Raw genomic sequence first — 13,804 nt, 5'->3', positions numbered from 1 at the left:
ATTCTATTTTTTCATTTCAGCAAATTCCCATTAAAAAGAGACTCAAAACCAAGATAGAATTTTTTTCTATTACAATTCCGCTAACATTAAATCTTCTGGGTCATGCGGTAGTTTAAATTTCCATTCCACCAAGGAAGATCTCCTATAATTCCCTTGCTGAACAAGAAGGTAACTGGTACCGTAAGCATCTTAGAATGGAGAAGAAGCTTATGAAGCCTAAAGATGTAAAGGTTTTATGGCCCCTCAGATGCCATCCACATCAGCCTTTTCTTTTCAGCTCTCACTCATTTTCTGGGTTTGGTTTTTTTAAAGTCACTTTCAGCTCAGCCAGCCACATAAATTTGAAAAGACGGACAAATATTTTCCTACTTTCATAAAAGCACAACATTCAATGATTTCATAAATTCATATAATTTTCAATATAACAATGCAATGCAAGTTTTAGACAACCGAAACTGCGAAACCCAGCTCTTAGTACTTAAAGGAAAAAGTAAACGAATTTTCAAATGATTAACTTAAAATAATTTTGGTTTTTTAGCGTATTTCACATTTTAAATTTCTATTCATTGACGGCAAAACAGTAAATCCTAATTACATTTTCTTCAAATCCATCCGTCTAACGGCTGCGCTTTAATACATTTTTTCTAATTCTATGTTTTATCTTCTCTCCACATCTCAACAGATATGCCGGTTATGGCGGCTCGGATTTGGCTCGTAGTCGCTCTTCGCATGCATTGAAATCGCGTGATAATTCACCGGCCACCGATCGAAGCACCGCATCAGCACGCAGCGGTATTGTCAGCGCCGCCGGCTCCAGCACGTCCGCCGCAGCGGACAGCAAAGACGGCGAGGCGTTGAGCTCCTGGGCGCGGTACTTAAAGAACAAGTATGGCAACAAGACTGCCAAAGACACTCCGTCTAGTAGCGGTAGTGGCGCCTCAGCTCTGGCATCGTCCTCGCATGGCCATGGCACTGGCGTCGGCAGCAGCGGCAGTAGCAATGCCAGTCGTAGTCATGCCAGTGACGTGTCGCGTCGCTTGAGTTTAGGGCTGCCGTTGCGGCAGGCCAACGAGCTGGGCTCATCCGATGATGACGGTTCAAAAAACGGGGTAGGCTCCCCTACCTCCCCTACGGTAACAGCAGCAGCAGCCGGTATAACCGGAGTGGCAGGTACTACCCTTAAGGAATTGTACTTGCGCAAACGGCAGCAGCTGTTCCAATTGGGGGGACGGGGGAGCGAGCCCGGATCCTTCACGTGGCCACGCGGCGTAGCAGTCGGCCCGGATAATAGTTTCATCGTCGCCGATTCGTCAAATCATCGTGTACAGGTGTTCGACTCGAACGGTATCTTTGTTAAATCTTTCGGAGAATTTGGCTTACGCGCGGGCGAGTTCGATTGCTTGGCTGGTGTGGCGATCAATCGCATTGGACAATACATAATCGCAGACAGGTGAGTGACATGACACTGGAATGGGAGGTGAGACTGCCCGCCCATAGGTAATGTAAATATTAAGTTGCAAAGGGGACTATTTGTACGCGTATTAACTCCGTCAAAGAAACTTTTTAATTAACTGCAACAAATGGCAAATAGAAATCGCTACCATGTGCACGCATTCGCAAGTGCCTTCAATTGCTGTGCGGCTGGTGTGCATCCTACGTGAGGGAGGATGTTTTGTTTGCTCGCTTGTGCATCAGTGAGGTTTCGGATGAGAACGTTAAGCGGATAAAGGACGCGTTATAAAGCAAATGCCATTGGCTGTCGCGTAAGTTACAATTGACGGTTGGGTTAGTGGCAGCCAACATCTCACTTGTCGCCGCTTAATCCGGCATAATAATGACAAAATTAATTTCCATTCAGCCAATATTTACGCCGGAAATGAGGAAAACTTTCGGTTCCCACATTTATTTTTGCGTTCGAGTATTGTGTCGGTAGCATTTCAGGGCAATTGTTTTCAACATAATTAAAAGTCAGCCTCAGTGCTAATGGATTCAACAGCAGGAGGAGCGTATTTGAATTTGTTATTTGTTCGGTGAGTTGTTGGAAATGAAGAAGTTGAGCCGATTAAAAGCAAACATGCTTGAATTATGTACTGAAATCATTTGTGGAGGTACCAATTGAGTTGTATGCAAATAATGCATGAGAAGAATGGAAATGTGTTATTTTGCCAAAAAATATGTGTCATATGAAAAACGATTTTCACATAGAAATTTCATAGAGAGTTTTATGGTTCATGGAGAAAAAATATAATAAAATGTTTAGAGGTTTGTTTTACAACTTGCCAAGACTGCTGCTGCTTCTTCTTCTTGATTGGCGCGATTTTAACAAAGCGCGCCAGTCGCGCAGAGGAGGTCTTCCTCTTCCTCTGCTACCACCAGCTTGTACCGCTTTCAATACTTTCAGAGCCGTGGCATTTGCATCGATTGGGACGACTTGACTCAGCCAACGAAGCCGCAGGATTCTTATTCGGAGCCCTATGTCTTTGTTGTCGTTAAGCTCATACAGCTCATTGTTTGATCGCCTACGAAACTCGCAATCGCTAACGTGCAAAGTTCCAAAACCTTACGTAGAATCTTTCCCTCAAACTTTTAAGTATTCAAGGGAAGCCTCATCGGTTGTTGCCATCGTCCAAGCTTCTGCGCTATACATTAGGACGGTTATGATGAGATCCTTGTAGAGTGTTAGTTTTGTTGGCCGAAAGAGGACTTTACTACTCAATTGCCTACTTAGTCCAAAGTAGCCTTTGTTGGCAAAAGATACTCTTCGTTGGATTTCAAGGCGTCCATTGTTAACGGAGTTAATGCTGGTTTTTTTAATAAATGACGTTTCTTACAACTTCGAAATCATAGCTGTCGTTTTAAACAGTGACGTGGGTGTCGATATGCGAGTGCGCCGACTGTTTGTTTGATGACAGGAGGTACTTCGTTTTGTCCTCATTAACCCCCAGGCCCATTTGCTTTGCTTCTGTAGTTCTTCAGTTTGGAAAAGCCAGACGGTTTTATATTTAAGACTGCTTGCTAATAACAGCAATTTTGGCAGGTGCCAGCTGATTTGTGCACAAGAAATTCGTTCCGAAAGGGGGACTGATCAATAGCGAGCATCCAAAAGAATCAAGCGAAACTGTTGAAAAACAAATCTAAAGAAAAACAAGTAAGGAACCGGTCCGGAAAGAATTTTATATAATATATATGTTTATATAAATAATTGGCCCGTACACCCTTTTTGGGTGTTTGCCCGAGCTCCTCCTCCTATTTGTGGCGTGCGTCGCTTGTTTTCTCTAATTGTAGAAAATTTAAAAAATGTTCAATTTTTATTCAAAAATTTTTTTCCACCCTCTTTTATAGATATAATCATCGCATACAAGTACTCGATCCACAAGGACGCTTTTTGCGCGCATTTGGCTCCCAAGGCATGACCGATGGTAAATTTAATTATCCTTGGGGCATAGCAACCGATTCATTGGGTTTCATTTACGTTTGTGACAAAGAAAATCATCGAGTGCAGGTGAGTCAAAATAAAAAAATACTTAAATTTCATACTTATTTAGGATAAAGGGTGTCCCATTAAGACCGTTAAGTTTTCGTTATGATAGGAATGCCAATAATGCAATAATTTCTTCTGAATTGAAAGAAAATAGTTGGAGTCCTTTTGATGAAATTAAATCGGCACTATGCCAAAATGTCTTCGAAGTACTGAGTGCACTGCGTGAAAATAAATGAATTAATTAAAAAAAAAAAAATATATAGTTTATTCCATAATAAAACCATATTAATTAAAATTCAGACTTGGCACAGGATTTCTAAAAAGTAGACAAATTTTCTTTAAAAAAAGAATTGTGTACGTAGTTTTATAGCTCATTAAATTTTAGAATACTATCTATTGTGTCATTTTAAAGTGGTTCAATATTTGAGTTAAGTTTTGACAAGTTTTTCTGTTGCCGATGTTATGCATTTTCTTCCAAATAAAAATGCTCTCAGGGCATTGCAGACTGCGCAGTACATGATCGGGGTACAGTCCACTTACTCTTCCCCAATCCTAGGAAACTCCAATAACCTTATCCATGAATGCAGCGCTATAACGCGGCACATAAGCTCTGTCCAACTCGGCTCTATGTTAAGTCTAATAGGAGAACTTCATCAGGTCAAAGGGCAAACCTCCAATTAATCTAAATCTAATATAAAAAGAAGAAAAAGAATTATCAAAAATCAACGTGAATTGTTAGTCACGTCAATTTTACTTTTGATTATATTTACCAGAACTGCGTACCCAACAATTTTCTACAAATTCTTAATAAAAAGTGTAACATTTTGAGGGAAATTGAATTTGAAATTTGAATTTATGTTTTATTTACTTATTATTTTTATTTGGATTTATTGAAGTGAAACTTCTTAGGCGTCGATGGACGATCGAGAATGGAGAGTAAAATTTCAAGGCCATGCAAAGTTTTGGGCATTTTCGTTCCGCGAGAGAGAAAAAAGATATAACGTGGAGGAAAAGGAGAGAGAGAAAGCTATGCCCTATATATATCTTACATACACTTTAGGCTATTTTTCCTGAGTTTTTCCTTGTGGTTGCTAATTTCTAGTGAGAAATAACACTGCCTACTTTTTGGCGCTTGTTTGTTGGTGCAAACTTGTAGGAAATATATTTTTGGTGCCTACTTTTTGGCGTTATATTTCCTTGGTACCTCTGTTTGTTGTGGGCGGTTTTTGTCCCAATTTTTTTTGGCGTTTTTTTGGTGCCTACTTTTTGGCGCTTATTTCCGTTTCCTGGCTAGTGCTTGTGCGTACTATAAAGTGCTATCCATTCCGGCGTTGGATTTGTTGGTATTGCCTTGCGGTAATTTGTGCCATTGCTGCAGTCCTGAAATCGCTGCATTTGTGCGGGTGATAAATGCTCGGAGTAGTGCGCTTTGTTGCCACGAGTTGTGTCCGGCGTTTACCTACACCGGTCGACCCTTCTCCGTTTTTTGTAAATTTTGTCTATTTGTATTCTCGGCTAATGTTGTGAATTTATTTAGATATATATTCTTCTCTCTCTCTCTCTCTCTCTCATTCTCTCTCGGGTATCTCCCTCTTTCTTTGACTGCTTTGAAAGTTTCACTTCAGTTATGTGTACTACGCTACACGCACTTTTGTTTTGTTATAGGATGAAATATAACTGAATATAAATTTAAAAGAAAACTAAATTAATTAAGGAAAACAAACCGGCAGAGCTTGTCAATATGTTGTCACGAGCCGTCCATTTATCGGATTTTGCGTTCTATTCGTTTCAAATAAACACCGCATTTTTCAAATGCCTAACTAAAGGACCATATTGGGACACCCTTTATATACCTATATTTGCTTAGGCGGTAATTCACTACACTTCTTAATTCAATCAATTCTTATCACATGGGCAAATACGAGACACCTTAGATTTGCATATATCAAATGTATGTGCGATTAAACTATGTATATTCGTACGAATACAACAACAACTGCATTGCGAATATGTAAATATTTGCAATTAATCATTACAACTGTCTTCTCGTTGCACAATCCTTTTGCTGCTGCTTTCTTTTATCTGCTTGAAACGGCAATTCCCCGTTACTTGGCAACCCATTCAATGTCAATTCAAGCGCTGCCAATCAATCCTTTCAGCAGTGAAATGAATAAAGTGGAAGTTTATTTAGTGGGCTGACGGCTACAGAGAGCCCTAGCAACAGCAATAATGAAAATTACGCCAACAACAATAGCAAAGAATGAATCTGTGATATTTGTATTTTTCGTTTCACAGAAGATTTCCACACATACATAAGTGTGCTTGCATGCATGCCTACAATCTTGCCAATGCAAATGGCCTCCATGCGCACTTACACGCACATATACCTACACAGCTGATAATCTCTTTGCAAAATCTAAAGCCTATCTAAATTTCGATTATCATCATACAAACGGTTTTCATATCTAGTTATCGGTATCGTCTAGTTACATCTGAATCATATTCTTACACATATTTTTATCTTTTTTATGCTTACAGGTTTTTCAATCCGATGGCACTTTTGTTGGTAAATTTGGCAAACTGGGACCGTTGGAAGGAGAACTTGAACACCCACACTACATCGCTGTTTCGAATACGAATCGTGTTATTGTATCCGATTCCAATAATCACCGAATTCAGGTGAGAGAATGTCTTAAAAATATTTGACTAACAGAGTTGATGTCATTTTATCCGACCAATGCCCTTCAAAAGGGGCAAAAATATCATGCGATTGGGCGATTTTAATGAAACTTGGCATAAAGGTTTTCTTGAGGCTGATTATTACAAATTTTTATGCTAGGCTTTTAAAATTCAAAAATGGCTGATTCGATATGGCGGACGCGTTTATTTGTAAAACATGTCCGTATGTTTAGATGGATGCCTTAAGTCGGTTCGTAGAAGCAGCACTTGCAGTACAACGCAGCTGGGTTGCTTTACTTAAAATATTTATTCGTATATTTCGCATATTTATTTAAAGAAAAGCTCCATGCGAAAGAAAATTGCATTATAATTATGGTTCCGATTCTGAAGACCAACCAAAAAACGAATTGGTGGTTTTTAGCTTACCTAGAAAGAGGACAAAAAATCAAATGCGTATAAAAAATCAAAAAAATTTAAAAATAAAAGAATAACAAATAAAACAATAACAAAAAAGTTTGAAAATATTAAATCTTAAATTCAAAAAATTTTTAAAGTTTTTAGTTTTATAAATTCATAAAATTAAAAAAAAAAAAACGCTTTTGAGCATAAAAAAAATTGTAAAAGTTTTAAGTTTTTACATTTATAAAATAACAAAAAATTTTTGAAAAAAAAAATATAAACCTAAAATGTTTTAAATAAAATACAAAGAATAATATAATACGAAATAAATCAATAATAAAAAACTAAAAAATATTAAATTTTAAATTAAAAAAAAATATTTAAAAAATAAAAAGTTTTAAATTTAAAAAATGTTTAAAATGAAAAAAAGAAGAAATAAAATAATAATAGAAAACTAAAAAATATTAAATTTTAAATTTAAAAAAAATATTTAAAAAATGAAAAATTTTAAATTTAAAAAATGTTTAAAATAAAATAAAAATAAGAAATAAAATTATAAGGCACAACATGCCTACACTAAAGGGAAATCGACTGAAACGACACTTCATTCACTGGTGCAAACAGTGGAAACTTCCCTTCAGAATAAGGAGTACTCTCTTGTCGCATTTATGGACATAGAAGGTGCTAATATTGAACCCAACGCTATTTTGTCTGAAATTGCCAAATTGGGTATTAATTACTCCATCCGAAAGATGATCGAACAAATGCTCCAAAATAGAATAATCACTTCAGAGCTTGGCTTAAGCCGCATGAGAATGTACGCCGTCAAAGGCACTCCTCAAGGCGGAGTACTTTCACCCCTTCTCTGGAATCTCGCTGTAAACAGTTTGCTTCGAAATCTCGAAAAAGCAGGCTGCAAAGTTGTAGCCTATGCAGATGATATTGCTCTCTGCGTGTCAGGCAAACACCTGAATACTCTTACTGAGCTCATGCAACGCTCAATCAATATTCTGTCAAAATGGTGCACCGAATGCGGACTAAATGCGAATCCAGCAAAGACAGATCCTGTTCTCTTCAATAGGAAACAACAATCTCCTCCACTGCAAACAATAACCTTAAAAGGGGAATCATTACTCCTATCTGATTCAGCTAAATATCTAGGAGTTATTCTAGATAGGAAGTTGAGTTGGAAATTGAACATCGAAAACAGATGCAAAAAAGCTTTCATAGCTCTTTATACTTGCAAGAAAGCTATAGGCAAAACCTGGGGTTTTTCACCTCGGATCATTTATTGGATATATACCTCGATCATCAAACCGATACTCTTCTACGGTGTGGTTGTATGGTGGACAGCACTCGAAAAACGGTGTAGAGTAGCCACAATTGATCGAGTTCAAAGAACAGCCTGCCTCCTGATAACAGGATGCTTAAGTACAACACCTACTAAGGCTCTAAATACGTTGCTTCACTTGTTCCCTATCGATCTGGTTGGCAAAGCGATTGCAGCGAAAGCAGCGACACGCATGAATGCTATATCGAAATGGAATAAGTATCTTGGCCATTCGGCCATACTGAACAGGAACACTGTTATCTCTTCCGACATAGACTATCATGTAAGTCTTCCATCACCACCCTTGCTATTCTCCTGTTCACTCCCAACTAGGGAAGAATGGAAGACAAATCTAACCGAAATCAATGGCCCTCTGACTATATATACAGATGGTTCAAAACAAGACGGCAAAGTGGGATTTGGAATCTTTTCCAATTCCCCTCACATCAATCTATCACTTAGATTACCCGACTACTGTACCGTATTTCAAGCGGAAGTATGCGCTATCTGGTATGCTGCGAAAACTCTCTTAGAAAATATAATATCACTAGAGGATATCCGCTTTTTCACCGACAGTCAAGCGGCCGTTCGAGCACTCAGCTCCTCTTATACCCACTCAGATGTGGTTCGATCCCGTCTCTTATCTCTTAACGAGATAAGTGTTCAGAATTCTGTCCAAGTTATCTGGATACCGGATCGCAGTGGATTCGAAGGTAACTGCAAAGCTAACGAGCTCGCAAGAGCTGGAGCTGCGCAATTAAATGTTAGTAACTTACCCACAATCCACATTCCGCTCTTTTAACATGCAAATTGCTCATTGATCGAGAATTTCACAGCATTGCTGATCGGAGGTGGCGAGAGGAAACTACTTGCGTTACGACCAGACAAATCTGGCCATATTACAATCTGAAACAGACAAAAACCCTTATAAGTCTTTCGAAACACGAACTAAGGCATATAATATCTCTCATCACCGGCCACTGCCTTTTGGGCACTCACGCACGTCGGCTCGGGGTTCCTCAAAACGACCTGTGCAGATACTGCGAGGACGAAGATGAGGAAGTATCGAGCAGGCATTTGCTGTGCAGTTGTCCCGGTCTAGCCAGAAGTCGACTCGCTCTTCTAGGCTCTCCAACAATTGACAATCTTTCAGTACTCTCGAACCTGAAAATCGAATCTCTCATCAAATTTTCGAAACGAATTATTATCTTTGACCAACATCTACAATAAAAATCTCGGTCAGGTGGGGAAATCATGTAACATAATGAGTTCTAGGGCAACACAACGGACCCAACTTGCGGTCTATGTGGCACTCCGATGCGGGGTCACCCTTAAACCAAGCAACCAAATAAAAATAAGAAATAGAATTATAATAAAAAGCTAAAAAATATTAAATTTTAAATTAAAAAAAATATTTAAAAAATAAAAAATTTTAAATTTAAAAAATGTTTAAAATAAAATAAAAATAACAAAAATAAAAGTAATATATAATAAAAAACTAAAAAATATTAAATTTTTAATAGAGAAGAGGACAAATACATATTTGAAAAAATAAAACCAATAAAAAAAAATGTGAAGAAATCAAACATTTTTTTTTATTTTTCACAGATATTGTTTTTATTGTTTTTATTTCTTGAATTATTTTAAAATTTTTTACTTTTAGAAATATTTTTTTTTATTGCTTTTCCTTTTCCCCTTTTTTATTTAAAATTTCATACTTTTTAGTTTCTTATTATTGTTTTGTTCCTTATTTTTATTTTATTTTATTTTTAACATTGTTTTTATAAATTTAAAATTTAGAAATTGAATTTTTTTTTCCACGGTCTTTTCTAAATCAAAGAATTAGAAAAAAATGTTTTCTTAAATTTATTACTTTTTAATTATTTTTAATTTAAAATGTAAAATTATTCATTGTTGTTTTCCATGCTATGTTTAATATTTTAAAAATTTTGTTTTAATATTTTTAAAAATTAAAAGTAAGCATTTAAATTCTTGAAAATGTTTAGTGCTTAAAATAAATAAATAAATAATAAATAATTGGCGCGTACACTTCTGTTAGGTGTTTGGCCGAGCTCCTCCTCCTATTTGTGGTGTGCGTCTTGATGTTGTTCCACAAATGGAGGGACCTACAGTTTCAAGCCGACTCCGAACGGCAGATATTTTTTATGAGGAGCTTTTTCATGGCAGAAATACACTCGGAGGTTTGCCATTGCCTGCCGAGGGGCGACCGCTATTAGAAAAATGTTTTTTTTTTTTTTTTTTTATTAATTTTGCTTTCACCGAGATTCGAACCAACGACCTCTCTGTGAATTCCGAATGGTAATCACGCACCAAACCATTCGGCTACGGCGGCCGCCGATATATATATATATATATAAAAATATATATAAATAAAACTGCTTAAAATAAATTAACCAGCTAATTTTCTTAAATCAATTTACAGATTTTCGACGTCAACGGAAAAGTTCTAAAAACCATCGGTACAGAGGGTTCTGATGACGGACAGCTAAAGTTCCCACGGTGAGAAAAAAAAGAAAAAAAAAATATTGCTAAGTTGTTTTAAAATATTCGTTTTTGCAAAATCTGCATTGCAAAAAACATTGGAGATACTAGGTAGTGCAAAATTAAGCACCCATCCGCTGCTTTAAAGTCATTCAACTCTAGTCGACTGCTCACTTTGTGACTTGAAATCGAACTGATTCGGCAAACAATTTTTTTTTTATTTCATTTAATTATCACAACTAAACTTAGCCTATAGTTACCTTGTATGTGATCTCTATTACTAATCTATTAGAGTGTTTTAAGTAGAATCTACTACCAAATATTTTATGAATAAATTATTCTATTTCTCATTTATTTTGCAGGGGCATCGCTGTGGATGATCAGGGTTATATAATAATCGCCGATGCGGGTAATAATCGCATACAGATTTTTAGTCCTGACGGCACATTCTTAAGGGCCTTCGGTTCATGGGGTTCTGGTCGTTCAGAATTCAAAGGACTCGAGGGTGTTGGCGTCATGTCGAATGGAAATATTTTGGTGTGCGATCGTGAGAATCATCGCGTACAAGTCTTCTAAATTACTTAACACTAGAAAAAAAGTACTAAACAGATTAATAATTGCAATTAAACACACACACACACACACACACACACACTTACATATATTTGTAACCAATATAATCACATGCATATATATGTATATGTACAAGATGTATACGAGAGTATGTAGATGGATGGAGGAAATACAATAATTTCATGCCAAGCAATTTTTGTTCTGTTATAGCCTACTCAAAGTGTGTTTGTTCTACTTTGTTTATTACTACATACATATATACTTACGTATATTTTTAAAAAAGATTTTTTTTTTGTAATTTATTTTTTAATTTACTTGTTTTCGATAATCATTTGTACGTGCTTCAATTTAATATTGCTTCAGAGGATAATGTAGTTTTTGGTTTTATAAATTTTTTGCTTAAAGTTAACAATCGTCGTTTTTATAAATGCACATATTTGCGCTTACAAATTTGTAGTTTGATCATAAAAAGTATAATAAAATTGGAAATTGTTTTGATTATGGCAGAAAAATGGATTTTTAATTTTGTAATTTTTTTCGTCAAATTATTATATAATAATTATTGTGTTTAAAAGCTAAAGCACCGGGTGCAGGAGTCTTTGACTTTAAATTTTAAATTTTAGTGCACCAGTCCATTCTTCAAAAATTGGTTTGATAGCTGAGTAAGTAAGTCAAATAAAGGGTGGTTAAATTTTAACGTGAACCACACCTAAACGTCACGTTTTTTTCTGCACTCCATTTAACATTTTTAAATTTCAGACTAATTCAATTTGAACCGTGGAAAGATACACAATCGAGCAAAGCGTTAAAGTTATTCAGGCTCATTATGAAAACGGGCGTTCCAATCAAAATGCATATCGCTCACTTCGTGAAAAAAATCATCTTCACTGATGGGGCACATTTTCACCTGAGTGGATTCGTCAATAAGCAAAATTGCCGTATTTGGGCGAATGATAATCCAAGAATGATTGCCGAAAAACCAATGCACCCACAAAGAGTGACTGTTTGGTGCGGTTTATGGACCGGCGGCACCATTCGGCCGTATTTTTTCCAAAATGAGGCCGGTAAAGCAGTTACTGTGAATAGTGTTCGCTATCGTGAGATGATAACGAACTTTTTATGGCCCGAATTGGTGTTATGGATGTGGACGATATGTGGTTTCAACAGGACGGTGCCACTTGTCACACAGCTAACGAAACAATGGCTCTTTTGCGCGAAAAATTTGATGACCGAATAATCTCACGTCGCGGCGATATCGATTGGCCGCTATGATCATGTGATTTGACAGCGTTGGATTCTTTCTTTGAGTTATTTGAAAAGAAAGGTGTACGTCGATAAGCCAGCAACTATTCAAGAGCTAAAGGATGAGATAATTCGGCACATTAACGGCATAGAACCTCAATTATGCCTCAGCGTCATCGAAAATTTGGACCATCGGATGGAGGTGTGCCGCTGAGACCGCGGCGGCCATTTGACCGATATTTTCCTTGCTACGTAATTCAGCCACATCAATATTATCATAATAAAGAGAAAGGACAATATTTTCTTAAAAAAGTTGTATCTTATTCAAAATCAATACCGGCCCTTGAAACTTAACCCCCCTTTACATTTTTTTGTACTTCTGTAGTATTTTCTGTTCTCAATTATGTTGATTTGCAGTGTTCGCAGTGCTCTTTGCTTGAAACGGTATCCACTTTATAAAAGATAATGCAGTACCATGTAATTTTTTATTTTGTACTAAGAACTTCAAGTGTTTTGTTCTTGTATAACACACGCTGCTGCGTCTGTGTATTTGTGCCTGTTTATTTTGAATGCAGCAGTCTACTCAGTAGGAGAGCATTGATGTTATTTCAGCTATAAAAAACTGTTATGTGAGTGCGAATATATTAGAAACGATAGGGACACTGCGCGTTGCTGTTGTAAGTTGTTGGAATTCTCATACTAAAATTGCTCTTAGGAACGGAACATCAAAATATGAGCAGCGCCGATCTCCACTATCCATATCTGCATTTAATCCTTTACCTTCGTCAAGTTCCAGTTATTTAATCTAATAAAATACAGCATTGTAATTTTTTCTTTTCAAAATATAAAAACACGGGCTGCGGCGTCAATTCTCTGTATAATTTTTTTTTTTTACATTACAATGAAATGAATTCGCACTTTTTTGTATTTTAACATACAGTTTGTCACGAATATCTTTGCATAGTGAAGAAAAATTTAAAATTTTAGCTTTGATCGAGAATTCCAACAACAAATAAAAAAGCAAACAAAAAAATTATACACACATTCCATTACTGTACTTGTCTAGAACTATTAGGCGCCAGCAGTTATTAAATAAATACACATATTACAGAGAAACAACAAAAAAAAATGTTTACTCTATTTAAAAAGTGTCAAAAAAATCTTTGCATCACTGATGAAAACAACAAAAAATGCAGTAATTTTCCGCGAATTTCATTCATTTTGGTTTTCTTGCAAATGGTATGGAATTTGAACGAGGTAAGAAACTATTTAGTTATAAAGTGATTGTCTTCAGTGCTACAAGTGATCTCAGATTTGAATAAAAAAAATGCCAGGAACATGAGTTTCAAAAAATATTATTCAATTAGTGTATTTCAATCACTACAAAGGCAAATCAGTCAGAGAAATCGCCGATATGTTCTCCCTCAAAATTAGAACTGTATATAACATAATAAACCGTGCTGAAAATGGAGGAAGACTCGAGTTGAAAGGATCTACAGGCAGACCAAAAAAAGTGACGCAGCGAATTGAACGTAAAATTATTAAAACTATGTACCTATTATAGCCGGCAAAGCAGTACAAGAGGATTAGCTCTTCAA

General features: G+C 36.3%; 1 protein-coding gene across 5 annotated transcripts in view; it reads left to right on the top strand.

Moving 5' to 3' along the window:
• The window catches only part of LOC128867768 (RING finger protein nhl-1), a 98,808-nt gene extending 87,328 nt beyond the window's left edge, over window positions 1–11,480 (top strand). For all 5 annotated transcript variants that reach the window (XM_054109247.1, XM_054109245.1, XM_054109249.1 and 2 more), the window contains 5 exons: window positions 683–1,450; window positions 3,343–3,502; window positions 6,020–6,160; window positions 10,333–10,409; window positions 10,754–11,480. In XM_054109247.1, the coding sequence (XP_053965222.1) occupies window positions 683–1,450; window positions 3,343–3,502; window positions 6,020–6,160; window positions 10,333–10,409; window positions 10,754–10,967 (1,360 nt within the window). In that variant the 3' untranslated portion in view covers window positions 10,968–11,480. The remainder of the gene's footprint in view (window positions 1–682; window positions 1,451–3,342; window positions 3,503–6,019; window positions 6,161–10,332; window positions 10,410–10,753) is intronic.
• The last annotated feature ends 2,324 nt before the right edge of the window (window positions 11,481–13,804 follow it).

The sequence above is a fragment of the Anastrepha ludens genome, chromosome 6 (assembly GCF_028408465.1).
Source record: "Anastrepha ludens isolate Willacy chromosome 6, idAnaLude1.1, whole genome shotgun sequence".
Classification (NCBI taxonomy): domain Eukaryota; kingdom Metazoa; phylum Arthropoda; class Insecta; order Diptera; family Tephritidae; genus Anastrepha; species Anastrepha ludens.
Note: the sequence above shows the minus strand (reverse complement) of the source record. Positions and strands in the feature narration are given on the sequence as shown.